At 42.9% G+C, this 18,184-nt stretch overlaps 1 protein-coding gene across 2 annotated transcripts in view; it reads left to right on the forward strand.

The window, feature by feature from the left end:
* The first annotated feature begins 10,188 nt into the window (after positions 1-10,188).
* skic8 (SKI8 subunit of superkiller complex) overlaps positions 10,189-18,184 on the forward strand; it is a 28,835-nt gene continuing 20,839 nt past the window's right edge. The window contains exons 1-2 of one of the 2 annotated variants that reach the window (XM_014124048.3): positions 10,189-10,340; positions 10,529-10,575. In XM_014124048.3, coding sequence (XP_013979523.1) covers positions 10,564-10,575 — 12 coding nt within the window. In that variant the 5' untranslated portion in view covers positions 10,189-10,340; positions 10,529-10,563. The remainder of the gene's footprint in view (positions 10,341-10,528; positions 10,576-18,184) is intronic. The other variant, XM_082957136.1, reaches the window with a different exon arrangement.

The following is an 18,184-nucleotide window of genomic DNA, read 5'->3' on the forward strand; positions in this document are numbered from 1 at the left end:
TGTCTGCCTTTTACTCCCTCTATCTCAATTGTAGTCTCACTCCGACTGTCTCTCTCTCTCTAGTGTCAGTTTTGACCTTGTCTCTGTCAGTAGTTATAGCAAGTGTCTTTAATCTGAATAACTATAGGTCCCTCCCCCATTATTAACGCAAGACATTTCACACAATCTGTTCTGAGACTAGACAGAACACACCAAATGTGTCATTCCCTAACCCAGACTGGGATTCAGAACCGAGATGATCAACCTTTGAAATCATGTGTGATTTTTTTTTATTCATGTAAAATATTTATATTTTTTGTATGGTAATCAATGACATTTTCTGATAGAATTAACATTTTAAAGTAATGTCTGATACTTCCAGTTAGTGATTGTGTATTGTGATGGGAATAGTTTTTATTCATGGCCCAATCTAGTTTACTTGCATGCTTATGGCAAAATCTTCTGATATGGTTAACCCACTACCATATGGTTGGAAATGGAAATCCTTTATTCATTGCATCCTAACTTATTGTATACCTTATATCACAAATCGGTCCTCTTATATGAATGCTCATTTCACTCTCAATAGTGAAACCTTTACCTTTTGTGGCACACTAAGGGAACCCGTGTGGCTCAGCTGGTAGAGCATGGAACTTGCATTGCCAAAGTTGTGGATTCAGTACAAAAACAAGTTGTGGGACCAGTACAAAAAAAATGTATGCACTCACTACTGTAAGTTTCTCTGTATAATCTACTGAAATGAAGAGAAAATAAAAGTAAATTCTGAGGGCTTCATACAATAAAATATTTTAACTTGAACTTCACTTGTTTACGTCTTTGATATTTTGAAATTGTCATGAGCATAAAGATATGGAGTGAGTGCACGTGTGTGTGTGTGTGTGTGTGTGTGTGTGTGTGTGTGTGTGTGTGTGTGTGTGTGTGTGTGTGTGTGTGTGTGTGTGTGTGTGTGCGCGCGCAACAAAAGTACCCCATTAGCCCACCATACTCAGTGAGTCTCATACATACAAACAAAGCACACTAATGGCTATTTTCAAACTGCCAGCACCAGTTGAGTTGATTATGAACAATAAACAAGGTGATTCCCCTTTCTACTATTTAACATATTGATTGATTTTATCTGTTTACCATCACTGAACGATACAATAAGAAACAACTTTACTGGACAGTTTTTAAAATAATGCAAAATTGTAAACAATAATTACAATTTAAATAATTTATTTCCATTGCCTGTCAAGGCTTCTGTGAAATAACTCAAGTGAAACAGCTCAGCTGGAAAGTTTTGAAAATGCACCACTTTTGGATTAATAGTTTTTTGGGGGGATTAAAAATGTAATTTCCTTCACCTTGACACAGTTTGCCTCCAAACTCTAAATCCAATAATCAGGCTAAAACTAAAAAAAATTAACAGCTTAAGCAGAAGAGGTAGAAACTCCTCTATCATTTCATCATTACATAATCACCCCCGGATGACATGGAGAAGGAAGGAAGCGCTTGCTCTAGTTGGAGTAACATCAGCTGTTAATTGTTATGAAAATCTACCAAAAAGAAGTGTAGGGGAATAAAGCTTGGGGTTGTGATATGAAAATGGAAGGGGAGAGATCAGAGGGTTCTGATCCTCACAGTACGGGTCCCTTAAGCCAGCCATGACAGGCAGACACCAGATGAGCATTATCACGGCTCCAAAGCACTCGGCCCTGTCAAAGAATTCATGCCAGAGAAATCAGGCCTACCTGCCTGGGAGATTAGAGAAGAAGGGAATATATAAATAGATAGTTAAATGAAAGAGAAAATGAAAAGTCTCAGACTCAACAAAAGACAAGCACCCCATATCTGTCTCCCCCTAAAAATGCATAGGCCTGCCCCATTGTGAGTTTGGATTAGTACTAGTAGATATATTGCAGTAAAACAAAGATTTTAGGACATTTTGTACCATTTCAGATATTTTGGTGAAAAGTACATATTTTGTCATGTACTTTGCGCCGAGCAAAGCTGATTGAGTATTGCTACATACTACAGTATGTATGTAACTCATATATTTTTTTAAGTGAATGTTTGCTGTAAGGAACCATGTCTAAAGTGTACTTGATGATGGATCACAGCAATGACACTGACAATTTCTGGAGCATACAAACTGAACATTAAATACATTGTTGTAACATAGCCGATATGTTGGTTGAGGGAAAAGTAAAGAAAACCATATTGTAAGAAGGTCAAAATAAATAAAAACTTGGTAAGAAAAATCACATCTTTACCCACAATAGAGGAACAGGAAAAGCTAAGTACAGCAAACATGTAAAGGGTTTTAAAAACGGTGTCGTTCTCAAATCAATGCAAACCCATTAACATCAGCTGCATTAAAAAATAACCTCTGACGTGAGTAATTCTCTTTTAACATGTTGCAGTTAATGCAAGACATCAACTCATTATTAACAATCATTTCCCAAGTCGACTATAATGAGTCATGTGGATGTGCCTCCCAGTGAGGCAAACCGCAGCACTGAGATCAGTAATGAGGTGAAACAAGCTCTGGAAGCGAAGACCTGTGGCAGAAATGGAGAGAATGAATGCACTTCGTTGCTTTTGATGAGCAAAATGTTCCCTGTAAAAAAAACATTAAAAAGTCTGAAGTGTACTTGATTGAAAGAAACGCTGGTCTGGAAGTAAACACTTATTAGGAGCACAGAGCAACAATGACGCACTTCCTTCCATTAACAAGTGCATTCGATTCTGCTCAAGAGCCTTCTGAACATAGAGTACATTCACAAGCACACACACACACAAACAATTGTATTTATGAAGTAAAAGACTTTGTGGAGATGGTATGATGTGCCCATGTGCACTGTTGTGAGCATGTGTTGCAGAAACGAGTAACCAACCCCCATAAACAGGGATACATCGAGACATACATGTTTATAACCAAAGTGGCATTAAGAGGACCAGTGTTGGACTTACCATTAGGCAGAAGAGGCAATTGCCTCAGGCCTCACATCATCATGGGGCATCGTGAGCTGGGCATAATAATAAAAAAAATAAAAAAAATAGTAATCATTAAAAAAAATAAAAAAATTCCGCTTGAGGCCCCCCATGCTCTGCTCACATTTCTTTAGTAAAAAGACAGGAACTGCTGATATTACTCATCGAAGCAGAGGAACAGGACATGTACACTATATATACAAAAGTACGTGGACACCCCTTCAATTTAGTGGGTACGGCTATTTCAGCCACACCCGTTGCTGACAAGTGTATAAAATCAATAACACCTCCATGCAATCTCCATAGACAAACATTGGTAGTACATAGACTTATTGAAGAACACAGTGACTTTCCACATGGCACTGTCATAGGATGCCCCCTTTACAACAAGTCAGTTCGTCCAATGTTTGCCCTGGTCAACTGTAAGTGCTGTTATTATGACATGGAAATGTCTTGGAGCAACAACGGCTCAGCCGCGAAGTGGTAGGCCATCCAAGCTCACAGAACTGGACTGCCGAGTGCTGAAGTGCGTAAAAATCGTCTGTCTTCAGTTGCAACACTCGCTACCGAGTTCCAAACTGCCTCTGGAAGCAACATCAGCACAAGAACTGTTCGTCGGGAGCTTCATGAAATGGGTTTCCATGGCTGGGCAGCTGCACACAAGCACACACATAAGATCACCATGTGCAATGCCAAGCATTGGCTGGAGAGGTGTAAAGCTTACCGCCATTGGACTCTGGAGCAGTGGAAACGCGTTCTCTCAAATGATGAATCACGTTTCACCATCTGGCTGTCCTACGGATAAATCTGGGCGAATCTGGGTTTGGCAGATGCCAGGAGAATGCTACCTGCCCCAATATATAGTGCCAACTGTAATGTTTGATGGAGGAGGAATAATGGTCTGGGGCTGTTTTTCATGGTTTGTGCTAGTTTCAGTGAAGGGAAATCTTATCGCTACAGCATACAATGACATTCTAGACAATTCTGTACTTCCAACTTTGTGGCAACAGTTTGGGGAAGGCCTTTTCCTGTTTCAGCATGACAATGCCCCCGTGCATAAAGCGAGGTCCATACAGAATATTGGTTTGTCGAGATTTGCTGTGGCAGAACTTGACTGGGATGAATTGGAATGCCAACTACGAGCCAGGCCTAATCGCCCAACATCAGTGCCCGACCAGTGCTCTTGTGGCTGAATGGAAGCAAGTCCCCGCAGCAATGTTCCAACTTCCCAGAAGAGTGGAGGCTATTATAGCAGCAAAGGGGGGACCAACTCCATATTAACACCCATGATTCTGGAATGAATGCCCATGATTTTGGAATGAGATGTTCGAAGAGCAGGTGTCCACATATTTTTGGTCATGTAGTGTATGTGTAGCCCATGTATCTGATACTGTCTGGCAAAAAGAGTATGGAATGTCAAACTCTTTTTGGCCTGACAGCATCAGGTACATGGGCTACATATACAGTGAGGGAAAAAAGTATTTGATCCCCTGCTGATTTTGTACGTTTGCCCACTGACAAAGAAATGATCAGTCTATAATTTTAATTGTAGGTTTATTTGAACAGTGAGAGACAGAATAACAACAAAAAATCCAGAAAAACGCATGTCAAAAATGTTATAAATTGATTTGCATTGTAAAGATGGAAATGAGTATTTGACCCCTCTGCAAAACATGACTTAGTACTTGGTGGCAAAACCCTTGTTGGCAATCACAGAGGTCAGATGTTTCTTGTAGTTGGCCAACAGGTTTGCACACATCTCAGGAGGGATTTTGTCACACTCCTCTTTGCAGATCTTCTCCAAGTCATTAAGGTTTCGAGGCTGACGTTTGGCAACTCGAACCTTCAGCTCCCTCCACAGATTTTCTATGGGATTAAGGTCTGGAGACTGGCTAAACCACTCCAGGACCTTAATGTGCTTCTTCTTGAGCCACTCCTTTGTTGCCTTGGCCGTGTGTTTTGGGTCATTGTCATGCTGGAATACCCATCCACGACCCATTTTCAATGCCCTGGCTGAGGGAAGGAGGTTCTCACCCAAGATTTGACGGTACATGGCCCCGTCCATCGTCCCTTTGATGCGGGGAAGTTGTCCTGTCCCCTTAGCAGAAAAACACCCCCAAAGCATAATGTTTCCACATCCATGTTTGACGGTGTGGATGGTGTTCTTGGGGTCATAGACAGCATTCCTCCTCCTCCAAAGACGGCGAGTTGAGTTGATGCCATAGAGCTCCATTTTGGTCTCATCTGACCACAACACTTTCACCCAGTTGTCCTCTGAATCATTCAGATGTTCATTGGCAAACTTCAGTCGGCATGTATATGTGCTTTCTTGAGCAGGGGGACCTTGCGGGCGCTGCAGGATTTCAGTCCTTCACGGCATAGTGTGTTACCAATTGTTTTCTTGGTGACTATGGTCCCAGCTGCCTTGAGATCATTGACAAGATCCTCCCGTGTAGTTCTGGGCTGATTCCTCACTGTTCTCATGATCATTGCAACTCCACGAGGTGAGACCTTGCATGGAGCCCCAGGCCAAGGGAGTTTGACAGTTCTTTTGTGTTTCTTCCATTTGCGAATAATCGCACCAACTGTTGTCACCTTCTCACCAAGCTGCTTGGCGATGGTCTTGTAGCCCATTCCAGCCGTGTGTAGGTCTACAATCTTGTCCCTGACATCCTTGGAGAGCTCTTTGGTCTTGGCCATGGTGGAGAGTTTGGAATCTGATTGATTGATTGCTGGTTTTTAATTTAAGAGCTACTTAAATTGGAAAAGAGCTGTTGGGAGAGCTACACCTCACGTAAACTGAGGCGCGATTACCAGCTCAACCACTTTAGTTTGAAAGAAGCCTGAGGTTTTGTGTTTCCGCTGTTTGTTTTGCTCCATATTCTTTTTCCACACTATACTAAATTGTTGTGGGTTTTTCTTTTATGTTGTCTTTTCGGAGGCAAACCAACAGATCTCGGATCTTAATATGACCCATTTTGTCGCAGGAGGAAAATAATCCTGCAGCAGGAGGATTTGAATAAATATTTTAAACCTATAATCACCGCCGGGGGGCAGCTGGAAGCTGTGTTTGTAGGCTATACAATGTAATACCATACCTCGGGGGCTATGGTTTGGGGAAGGCTTTGCAAACCAACCGACCTCATACCGTCAAGAATTCTCACAGTTTGCGCATGCATTGTGAACTGCTGTAACGCAGTGGTCTGAGCAGCACACCTCGGCTCCGGGCATCACGAGTTCACGCAAAATGCTGGCAATTGCTTTGACACTTTGTATGAATGGAAACTAATATGTTGGTGTAACATACTGTTATTATTTAACCAATCCAAAGGCTGCTGCCTACCTGCCTCCAAAGGCACCTACCTTAGTAGGTAGCACTTTTCCGGTAGGTTACTGCCATTTGGGACGGTATTCGAAGGCAGCATCACGTGATAGTGCATTCACGTTATACCGAGCGTGAGACGTTTGTAGCCACTGTAGTGCTAGTAATTCAGTGAACAACTATCCCAAAATGTAAATATGTAACACGAATAACATGTAACAGAATCGATATCTGTAACGTCACCTCTTAATAAATGAAGTTGACACAGCAGAATAATTATCCTCTCGCATATTACTTGGTCTGCTGCTCCATCATTGTGGATATGACAGGTAAACTTGCATGCATGAGATCTTATAGGCTACGATTTGAGATAGCTAAATAAGCTATTTTACTGACTGTTTAAGAGTGATTAATAGCCAGAATAGCGGTGTTTCACTGTGAAGTTAATATTGAATTAGAGCTGCTGTTTTTTCTAATGAGTAGGCTAGCATTGTGATAAATTCACACATCTATCACACCCGTACATTTTATTAAATTACACCATTCAAGATAACATGGTTTTATATTCGTTGATAATAATATTGAAAATCTAACTAGATTAGAAAGCCTAGGCTACTTCACCCTAATGTAAGCTAAATACTGGCAGTGAAAAGTTTGGACACACCTACTCATTCAAGGTTTTTTTTTTTTTTTTTTACTGTTTTCTACATTGTAGAATAATAGTTAAGACATCCAAACTATGAAATAACACATGGAATCATGTAGTAACCAAAAAAGTGTTAAACAAATATTTTAATATTTGACATTCTTCAAAGTAGCCACCCTTTGCCTTGATGACAGCTTTGCACACTCTTGGCATTCTCTCAACTAGCTTCATGAGGTCGTCACCTGGAATGCCTTGTTCAAAGTTAAATAGTGGAATTTATTTCCTTCTTAATGCAACCCAATTACCAGCCTCAGAAATTTCAGCCCAAATAAATGCTTCACAGAGTTCAAGTAACAGACACATCTCAACATCAACTGTTAAGAGGAGACTGAGTGAATTAGGCCTTCATAGTCGAATTGCTGCAAAGAAACCACTACTGAAGGACACCAATAAGAAGAAGACACATGCTTGGGCCAAGAAACACGAGCAAGAAAAAGCCATCTCTCTGTCCAGTGTCTGTGCTCTTTTGCCAATCTTAATCTTTTATTAGCCAGTCTGAGATATGTAATTTTCTTTGCAACTCTTCCTAGAAGGCCAGCATCCCGGAGTCGCCTCTTCACTGTTGACGTTGAAACTAGTGTTTTTGCGGGTACTATTTAATGAAGCTGCCAGTTGAGGACTTGTGAGGCGTCTGTTTCTCGAACTAGACACTAATGTACTTGTCCTCTTGCGCAGTTGTGCACCGGGGCCTCCCACTCCTCTTTCTATTCTGGTTAGAGACAATTTGCGCCGTTCTGTGAAGGGAGTAGTACACAGCGTTGCACCAGATCTTCAGTTTCTTGGCAATTTTTCCCATTGAATAGCCTTCATTTCTCAGAACAAGAATAGACTGACGAGTTTCAGAAGAAATGTATTTGTTTCTGGCCATTTTGAGCCTGTAATCGAACCCACAAATGCTGATGCTCCAGATACTCAACTAGTCTAAAGAAGGCCAGTTTTATTGCTTCTTTAATCAGAACAACAGTTTTCAGCTGTGTTAACATAATTGCAAAAGGTTTTTTTATAATGATCAATTAGCCTTTTAAAATGATAAACGTGGATTAGCTAACACAACGTGCCATTGGAACACAGGAGTGATGGTTGCTGATAATGCGCCTCTGTACACCTATGTAGATATTCCATTAAAAAAGATCTGCCGTTCCCATCTACAATAGTCAATTACAACATTAACAATGTCTATACTGTATTTCTGATCAATTTGATGTTATTTTAAATGGACAAAAAAATGTGCTTTTCTTTCAAAAACAATTTCTAAGTGACAACAAAATTTTGAACAGTAGTGTGTATATATATATATATATATATATATATATATATATATATATATATATATATATATATATATATATATATATATATATATAACGATTTAAGATGTCTTTGGTACATAATTGGTTCAAATCATACTTTATGTGCTTGTCACTAATTTACTTCCAAAGATATTTCACTACCCCCTAAAGAAGGTGGCAGCAATAGACCTTATGGGTGAGTCTGCCAATAAATGTGACCTTTATTTAACATGGCAAGTCAGAAGAAGGAGAAGTGGTAGTGGGAGTGGGATATCGCATTTTGCAACGTGGTTTAAAACGTGGTTCTTCTTTCTTTTCTCTCCAAAACTCTTGAACGTGCCGTCCTTGGCCAGCTCTCCTGCTATCTCTCTCAGAATGACCTTCTTGATCCTAATCAGTCAGGTTTCAAGACTGGGCATTCAACTGAGACTGCTCTTCTCTGTGTCACGGAGGCTCTCCGCACTGCTAAAGCTAACTCTCTCTCCTCTGCTCTCATCCTTCTAGACCTATCTGCTGCCTTTGATACTGTGAACCATCAGATCCTCCTCTCCACCCTCTCCGAGTTGGGCATCTCCGGCGCGGCCCACGCTTGGATTGCGTCCTACCTGACAGGTTGCTCCTACCAGGTGGCGTGGCCAGAATCTGTCTCCGCACCATGCGCTCTCACCACTGGTGTCCCCCAGGGCTCTGTTCTAGGCCCTCTCCTATTCTCGCTATACACCAAGTCACTTGGCTCTGTCATATCCTCACATGGTCTCTCCTATCATTGCTATGCAGACGACACACAAATAATCTTCTCCTTTCCCCCTTCTGATAACCAGGCGGCGAATCGCATCTCTGCATGTCTGTCAGACATATCAGTGTGGATGACGGATCACCAGCTCAAGCTGAACCTCGGCAAGACGGAGCTGCTCTTCCTCCCGGGGAAGGACTGCCCGTTCCATGATCTCGCCATCACGGTTGACAACTCCCTTGTGTCCTCCTCCCAGAGTGCTAAGAACCTTGGCGTGATCCTGGACAACACCCTGTCGTTCTCCACTAACATCAAGGTGGTGACCCGATCCTGTAGGTTCATGCTCTACAACATTCGCAGAGTACGACCCTGCCTCACAGAGGAAGCGGCGCAGGTCCTAATCCAGGCACTTGTCATCTCCCGTCTGGATTACTGCAACTCGCTGTTGGCTGGGCTCCCTGCCTGTGCCATTAAACCCCTACAACTCATCCAGAACGCCGCAGCCCGTCTGGTGTTCAACCTTTCCAAGTTCTCTCACGTCACCCCGCTCCTCCGCTCTCTCCACTGGCTTCCAGTTGAAGCTCGCATCCGCTACAAGACCATGGTGATTGCCTACGGAGCCATGAAGGGAACGGCACCTCCATACCTTCAGGCTCTGATCAGGCCCTACACCCAAACAAGGGCACTGCGTTCATCCACCTCTGGCCTGCTGGCCCCCTACCTCTGAGGAAGCACAGTTCCCGCTCAGCCCAGTCAAAACTGTTCGCTGCTCTGGCACCCCAATGGTGGAACAAGCTCCCTCACGACGCCAGGACAGCGGAGTCAATCACCACCTTCCGGAGACACCTGAAACCCCACCTCTTTAAGGAATACCTAGGATAGGATAAAGTAACCCCCCCCCCCCCCCCCCCCCCCTTAAAAGATTTAGATGCACTATTGTAAAGTGGTTGTTCCACTGGATATCATAAGGTGAATGCACCAATTTGTAAGTCGCTCTGGATAAGAGCGTCTGCTAAATGACTTAAATGTAAATGTTAAAAAAAGGGCACACAGGAAATTAGTTTAAAGAGTATATTGAGTAGAACGTCATTAGATATAGTCTCAAATATTTTGTTTTATTTTTTAAGAGCATCGGGGCTGGCAGGTAAGATTTAGTTTCTCCCTGACTTTGGCCCACACTACAGTACAGTACGTGGCGGTAATGCACTTTAACGTTGGATACCAACCGACAATAAACCCGACCGAAGAAGAAGAATAGGGCTTCGAAGTTGGCTGCTTCGTGATTTCGACGCTTGCCGTGGAGCTCCAGGATCAAACGTAATATCACTAATTCATATGCATCTTTCAGCAATATCCAGGTGTTCTAGTTTAATATATTTTTCCCCATGCATTTTTCTGCATTTCTGGAGTAGCTATAACGTTAGCTAGCTTTGCCAGATAGAGAAATAGCTATTTAGCTAGCTAACTTTACTTAGCTAACGTTATGTGAATTATTTGACTTTCAGGACGTAAAACTACTTGCAAGATTTAACGAACAACAATGACCACTCAAGTAAGTGAAATAATTAGCCAACGTTAGCCAAAGCCAAGGTTAGTAGCTTGCTAAGTTAGCTAACGTTACTTCCTAGGTCTGTAATGTTCTGTTGTTTTAGGTAACTAGCTAACAGTTAGCTGCTTGGCTAATCTTGCGAGTAAAAAACATACAGGCGTGCTGAAATCAACGTGCGTGTCTGTTTCAGACATTCAGTCCGGTTCATTCATTCTGTCAGTAAGTCTGTTTTGGGGTGAACCAGAATCTGGATTTACAGAAGATGTAAGCAGCCGTTCACCAGCATTTCAAGTTTAATAATGTCAAAATAGGCTAGTGAGATACAGGTAGAACAAAACACATCCATGTTTTTTCACATCCCTAATGTGGCCCATTTGTGAAATGGATGGTTGTGTAAAAATATTGTATTGCAAAAGTCATTGAATATTTCTGAAGAATGTAAGCTTGACTTTTTGGTAGTTAATATAATAGATAACTTTCTAAGTCAAATTTGCTCTCAGTGCTGTATCATCCCATCTGACAAAGATGCATACAGTTACATGTTTTTATTGTTGTGGCTAGTGTAATCTAGCCACAGTGGGCTCAGACATCGGAATTAAACATTTTTGTGTCCAAGGTTCCTTGAACGATTTTGTATCTTTAGCCCATACTCTTGTAATTGGGTCAAGGGCCACTACAGATTCTCTTTAGGACCACCATGGATTTAGCCTTATATCCAATACGGTTCCAAAATCCAATATGGCTGCCATAATACCATTTAATGGAGGTTAGCTGACCAGGTAGCTGCACAATTCTGGAATAGATGCAGCGACAAGGCCAGTATCCTTCCTGTATAACTGTCGGGGTATTGGGACTGTGTGCTGATCAGTTTCAAATTCTATGACAGCAGGCACTCAGGATATGCAACTTGCATTCCAACGATACGCATTGACTAATTGAAATGTTATCTCCGCCTGAATGATGCTGGGGATAAGAGTTCTGGACCCGTTCTGAAATGAAGCAGGGGCGTTCCCACTCGGACCTGATATGCCTAAATATACTGCTCAAAAAAATAAAGGGAACACTTAAACATCACAACCTAGATCTGAATGAAAGAAATAATCTTATTAAATACTTTTTTCTTTACATAGTTGAATGTGCTGACAAAATTACGCAAAAATTATCAATGGAAATCCAATTTATTAACCCATGGAGGTCTGGATTTGGAGTCACACTCAAAATTAAAGTGGAAAACCACACTACAGGCTGATCCAACTTTGGTGTAATGTCCTTAAAACAAATCAAAATGAGGCTCAGTAGTGTGTGTGACCTCCACGTGCCTGTATGACCTCCCTACAACGCCTGGGCATGCTCCTGATGAGGTGGCGGATGGTCTCCTGAGGGATCTCCTCCCAGACCTGGACTAAAGCATCCGCCAACTCCTGGACAGTCTGTGGTGCAATGTGGCGTTGGTGGATGGAGTGAGACATGATGTCCCAGATGTGCTCAATTGGATTCAGGTCTGGGGAACGGGCGGGCCGGTCCATAGCATCAATGCCTTCCTCTTGCAGGAACTGCTGACACACTCCAGCCACATGAGGTCTAGCATTGCCTTGCATTAGGAGGAACCCAGGGCCAACCACACCAGCATATGGTCTCACAAGGGGTCTGAGGATCTCATCTCGGTACCTAATGGCAGTCAGGCTAACTCTGGCGAGCACATGGAGGGCTGTGCGGCCCCCCAAAGAAATGCCACCCCACACCATGACTGACCCACCGCCAAACCGGTCATGCTGGAGGATGTTGCAGGCAGCAGAACGTTCTCCACGGCGTCTCCAGACTCTGTCACGTCTGTCACGTGCTCAGTGTGAACCTGCTTTCATCTGTGAAGAGCACAGGGCGCCAGGGGCGAATTTGCCAATCTTGGTGTTCTCTGGCAAATGCCAAACGTCCTGCACGGTGTTGGGCTGTAAGCACAACCCCCACCTGTGGACGTCGGGCCCTCATACCACCCTCATGGAGTCTGTTTCTGACCGTTTGAGCAGACACATGCACATTTGTGGCGTGCTGGAGGTCATTTTGCAGGGCTCTGGCAGTGCTTCTCCTGCTCCTCCTTGCACAAAGGCGGAGGTAGCGGTCCTGCTGCTGGGTTGTTGCCCTCCTACGGCCTCCTCCACGTCTCCTGATGTACTGGCCTGTCTCCTGGTAGCGCCTCCATGCTCTGGACACTACGCTGACAGACACAGCAAACCTTCTTGCCACAGCTCGCATTGATGTGCCATCCTGGATGAGCTGCACTACCTGAGCCACTTGTGTGGGTTGTAGACTCCGTCTCATGCTACCACTAGAGTGAAAGCACCGCCAGCATTCAAAAGTGACCAAAACATCAGCCAGGAAGCATAGGAACTGAGAAGTGGTCTGTGGTCCCCACCTGCAGAGCCACTCCTTTATTGGGGGTGTCTTGCTAATTGCCTATAATTTCCACCTGTTGTCTATTCCATTTGCACAACAGCATGTGAAATGTATTGTCAATCAGTGTTGCTTCCTAAGTGGACAGTTTGATTTCACAGAAGTGTGATTGACTTGGAGTTACATTGTGTTGTTAAAGTGTTCCCTTTATATTTTTGAGCAGTGTATATATTTTTAAATATAGAGACCCATTCCGAACGGACCCGAATACAACTAGTCTTGTTACATATTGACCTGGTCAGATCCGAGTAAGGGAAGCAGCAGAAAAGTAATTTTAAGCTACTTTTTATTAACCAGAGCTGTTAAAACGTGAGAGGAGGGAGAGAGGTGCAGCTCTAGCAGACTGGGATTGGCCCTACTGTGAGCGCGTGACATGGGGAGCAGGGAGGGAGAAATGGCAACCAAACAAGCCAACTTACGCTATAGTAGACTAATAGTTGCCATAGCTAGGTTATTCACCATAAAATATGATTACGTAGGGCCTGTCTTGTTCCACATCAAACCGGAAGAAGCTACACTACAAAAATATGAACGCAACATGTGAAATGTTGGTTTCATGAGCAGAAATAAAAGATGCCAGAAATGTTGCCTACTCAAAAAGTTTCGAAGTTCTTAATTTTCCGGATTGTCTGACCTTCATGTCTTAAAGTAGTGATGGACTGTTGTTTCTCTTTGCTTATTTGAGCTATTCTTGCCATAATATGGACTTGGTATTTTACCAAATAGGGCTATCTTCTGTATACCACCCCTACCTTGTCACAACACAACTGATTGGCTCAAATGCATTAAGAAGGAAAGAAATTCCACAAAATAACTTTTAACAAGTGTCATGACTCTCCTGTGAAGATCTGAAGATTCGGGTTACAGTGGGTCCGCTCTACAGCGCCCTCTCTCTCTCCCGCAGAAGGGGTTGGCCGTTTCATGACTGTTGTAAATACCGAAAACACTCTCCCACTCTGCAGAAATGGAAGTTAAAAATCCCTTTGTTATAAAAGAGTGAGTGTTGCAGTACGGTAACATCAAAATGCAGTGTCTCACAAAAGTGAGTACACCCCTCACATTTTTGTAAATATTTGAGCATATCTTTTCATGTGACAACACTGAAGAAATGACACTTTGCTACAATGTAAAGTGGTGAGTGTACAGCTTGTATAACAGTGTACATTTGCTGTCCCCTCAAAATAACTCAACACACAGCCATTAATGTCTAAACCGCTGGCAACAAAAGTGAGTACACCCCTAAGTGAAAATATCAAAATTGGGCCCAATTAGCCATTTTCCCACCCCGGTGTCATGTGACTCGTTAGTGTTACAAGGTCTCAGGTGTGAATGGGGAGCAGGTGTGTTAAATTTGGTGTCATCGCTCTCATACTCCCTCATACTGACTGGTCACTGGAAGTTCAACATGGCACCTCATGGCAAAGAACTCTGAGGATCTGAAAAAAAGAATTGTTGCTCTACATAAAGATGGCCTGGGCTATAAGAAGATTGCCAAGACCCTGAAACTGAGCTGCAGCACGGTGGCCAAGACCATACAGCGGTTTAACAGGACAGGTTCCACTCAGAACAGGCCTTGCCATGGTCGACCAAAGAAGTTGCGTGCTCGGCGTCATATCCAGAGATTGTCTTTGGGAAATAGACGTATGAGTGCTGCCAGCATTGCTGCAGAGGTTGAAGGGGTGGGGGGTCAGCCTGTCAGTGCTCAGACCACACGCTGCACACTGCATCAAATTGGTCTGCATGGCTGTTGTCCCAGAAGGAAGCCTCTTCTAAAGATGATGCACAAGAAAGCCCGCAAACAGTTTGCTGAAGACAAGCAGACTAAGGACATGGATTACTGGAACCATGTCCTGTGGTCTGATGAGACCAAGATAAACTTATTTGGTTCAGACGGTGTCAAGCGTGTGTGGCGTGTGTGGCGGCAACCAGGTGAGGAGTACAAAGACAAGTGTGTCTTGCCTACAGTCAAGCATGGTGGTGGGAGTGTCATGGTCTGGGGCTGCATGAGCGCTGCCGGCACTGGGGAGCTACAGTTCATTGAGGGAACCATGAATGCCAACATGTACTGTGACATACTGAAGCAGAGCATGATCCCCTCCCTTCGGAGACTGGGCCGCAGGGCAGTATTCCAACATGATAACGACCCCAAACACACCTCCAAGACGACCACTGCCTTGCTAAAGAAGCTGAGGGTAAAGGTGATGGACTGGCCAAGCATGTCTCCAGACCTAAACCCTATTGAGCATCTGTGGGGCATCCTCAAACGGAAGGTGGAGGAGTGCAAGGTCTCTAACATCCACCAGCTCCGTGATGTCATCATGGAGGAGTGGAAGAGGACTCCAGTGGCAACCTTTGAAGATCTGGTGAACTCCATGCCCAAGAGGGTTAAGGCAGTGCTGGAAAATGATGGTGGCCACACAAAATATTGACACTTTGGGCCCAATTTTGATATTTTCACTTAGGGGTGTACTCACTTTTGTTGCCAGCGGTTTAGACATTAATGGCTGTGTTGTTATTTTGAGGGGACAGCAAATTTACACTGTTATACAAGCTGTACACTCACTACTTTACATTGTAGCAAAGTGTCATTTCTTCAGTGTTGTCACATGAAAAGATATACTGAAATATTTACAAAAATGTGAGGGGTGTACTCACTTGAGATACTGTATATTTCTTTAATCCAAACCATTGGAAGGGTCCGTGGGTGCTTAAAGAACAATTGTCAGCTCAGTTGTTGTTTTGGGATCTCATTAACCTGTTAGGGCTAGGGGGCAGTATTTACACCGCCGGATAAAAAACGTACCCGATTTAATCTGGTTACCACTCCTACCCAGTAACTAGAATATGCATATACTTATTACATATGGATAGAAAACACCCTAAAGTTTCTAAAACTGTTTGAATGGTGTCTGTGAGTATAACAGAACTCATTTGGCAGGCAAAAACCTGAGAAGGTTTCATGCAGGAAGTGGCCTGTCTGACAAGGTGTTGTTCTTCTTGTCTCTGTTTATTGAAGAGTGAGGATCTTAGCTGTCCCGTGACACTTCCTACGGCTGCCATAGGCTCTCAGAAGGCGGCAAAACACAGAATCGTGGCTTTGCAGGCTCTGGCTGAAAAAAAGTAGCGCGTTTGGGTAGTGGCTGGTTACAGTACTGTGAGACTCAGGCTCGTGCCCGCGTCGACCGAAAGCTTTGTTTACTTTCCTCTGTTTAGCTAAATGGACATTCCCGGTCGGAATATTATCGCTTTTTTACGAGAAAAATGGCATAAAAATGGATTTTAAACAGCGGTTGACATGCTTCGAAGTACGGTAATGGAATATTTAGATTTTTTTTGTCACGAATTGCGCCATGCGCACGACCCTGATTTACCATTTCAGATAGTGTCTGGGACGCACGAACAAAACGCCGCTATTCGGATATAACGATGGATTATTTTGGACCAAACCAACATTTGTTATTGAAGTAGCAATCCTGGGAGTGCATTCTGACGAAGACAACAAAAGGTAATCAAACTTTTATAATAGTAAATCTGATATTGGTGAGTGCTAAACTTGCTGGGTGTCTAAATAGCTAGCCCGTGATGCCTGGGCTATGTACTTAGAATATTGCAAAATGTGCTTTCACCAAAAAGCTATTTTAAAATCGGACATATCGAGTGCATAGAGGAGGTCTGTATCTATAATTCTTAAAATAATTGTTATGCTTTTTGTGAACGTTTATCGTGAGTAATTTAGTAAATTGTTAGCGAATTCCCCGGAAGTTTGCTGGGGGGTATGCTAGTTCTGAACATCACATGCTAATGTAAAAGCTGTTTTTTGATATAAATATGAACTTGATTGAACAAAACATGCATGTATTGTATAACATAATGTCCTAGAGTTGTCATCTGATGAAGATCATCAAAGGTTAGTGCTGCATTTAGCTGTCTTCTGGGTTTTTGTGACATTATATGCTAGCTTGAAAAATGGGTGTCTGATTATTTCTGGCTTGGTACTCTGCTGACATAATCTAATGTTTTGCTTTCGTTGTAAAGCCTTTTTGAAATCGGACAGTGTGGTTAGATTAACGAGAGTCTTGTCTTTAAATAGCTGTAAAATAGTCATATGTTTGAGAAATTGAAGTAATAGCATTTCAAAGGTTTTGAAAATCGCGCCACAGGATTCAACTGGCTGTTACGTAGGTGGGACGAATTCGTCCCGCCTAGCCCAGAAAGGCTAAGGACGGTATAACAACATAAATGTATCTCTGGATGTGTATATTTCCCAGTTATCAGGTTTACATCCAAATGTTGTGGAACTTGTAGGATTAAATAGTAAACTATTTGTGAGGTGAAATGTGATCTTGGCCTTCTAAATGAGAAAATGTTTTTTCGTGTAAAGTTTATCCAGTCAGTAACCACGCCCATGTGAGCACAAACATTATGCCAAACATAATGGAACGGCCTTTTCCCCCCCAAGTGTTTAAAAGAACCCACTGAAGAACTCTCTATAGACCAGTTACGTGCAGCGCCAGCTGAATATGTTACAAAACTACAAGACTAGAGACCAAGCAGGCGGACGGTGTTTAACCGGACGTCATGAATGGTCAGACTCTGAGACCAGAAAAACGTGGAGAGTGGCTGCACGTTGAAATGGTTAGAAACTCAGAAGACTACACAGGAACATTCAGTCTGTAGCTGTTTAAGTACTTTAGTCTGGTAAACTCGACCGAGAACCACGGGGTGGTACGTTAAAAGATCGAGCATTTTAAACGGAGAGACAGCAAAGACATGCACGTAAATATGTACATTGCAATTATTTCGAAAGAGCGGCCGTTCATTAGCAAACTATTCACATTTCCATGAGCATAGTTATTAGCTGTATGTACGTTAGTGGAATTCCTTTCTCTCCCTTTCCCTCTCTTTTGAATCCGGCATTTTGTGTAACAAGCCGTCATATCAGTTTTGTCCACTAGGGACTTTTCATTCCATTGTGCCCCAGATTACTACTTAATTGTTGTTTGATGAATTTAATCGCGTAATAATTGAATTTGGTGTGTAATTATTTTCAAAAATAACAGTCAAACACAGTGGTTTGAGCATTGGGCCAGTAACCGAAAGGTTGCTGGATCAAATCCCCGAGCTGACAAGGTAAACATCCGTCGTTCTACCCCTGAACAAGGCA

Source organism: Salmo salar, chromosome 10 (assembly GCF_965601325.2).
Source record: "Salmo salar chromosome 10, fSalSal1, whole genome shotgun sequence".
Lineage (NCBI taxonomy): Eukaryota > Metazoa > Chordata > Actinopteri > Salmoniformes > Salmonidae > Salmo > Salmo salar.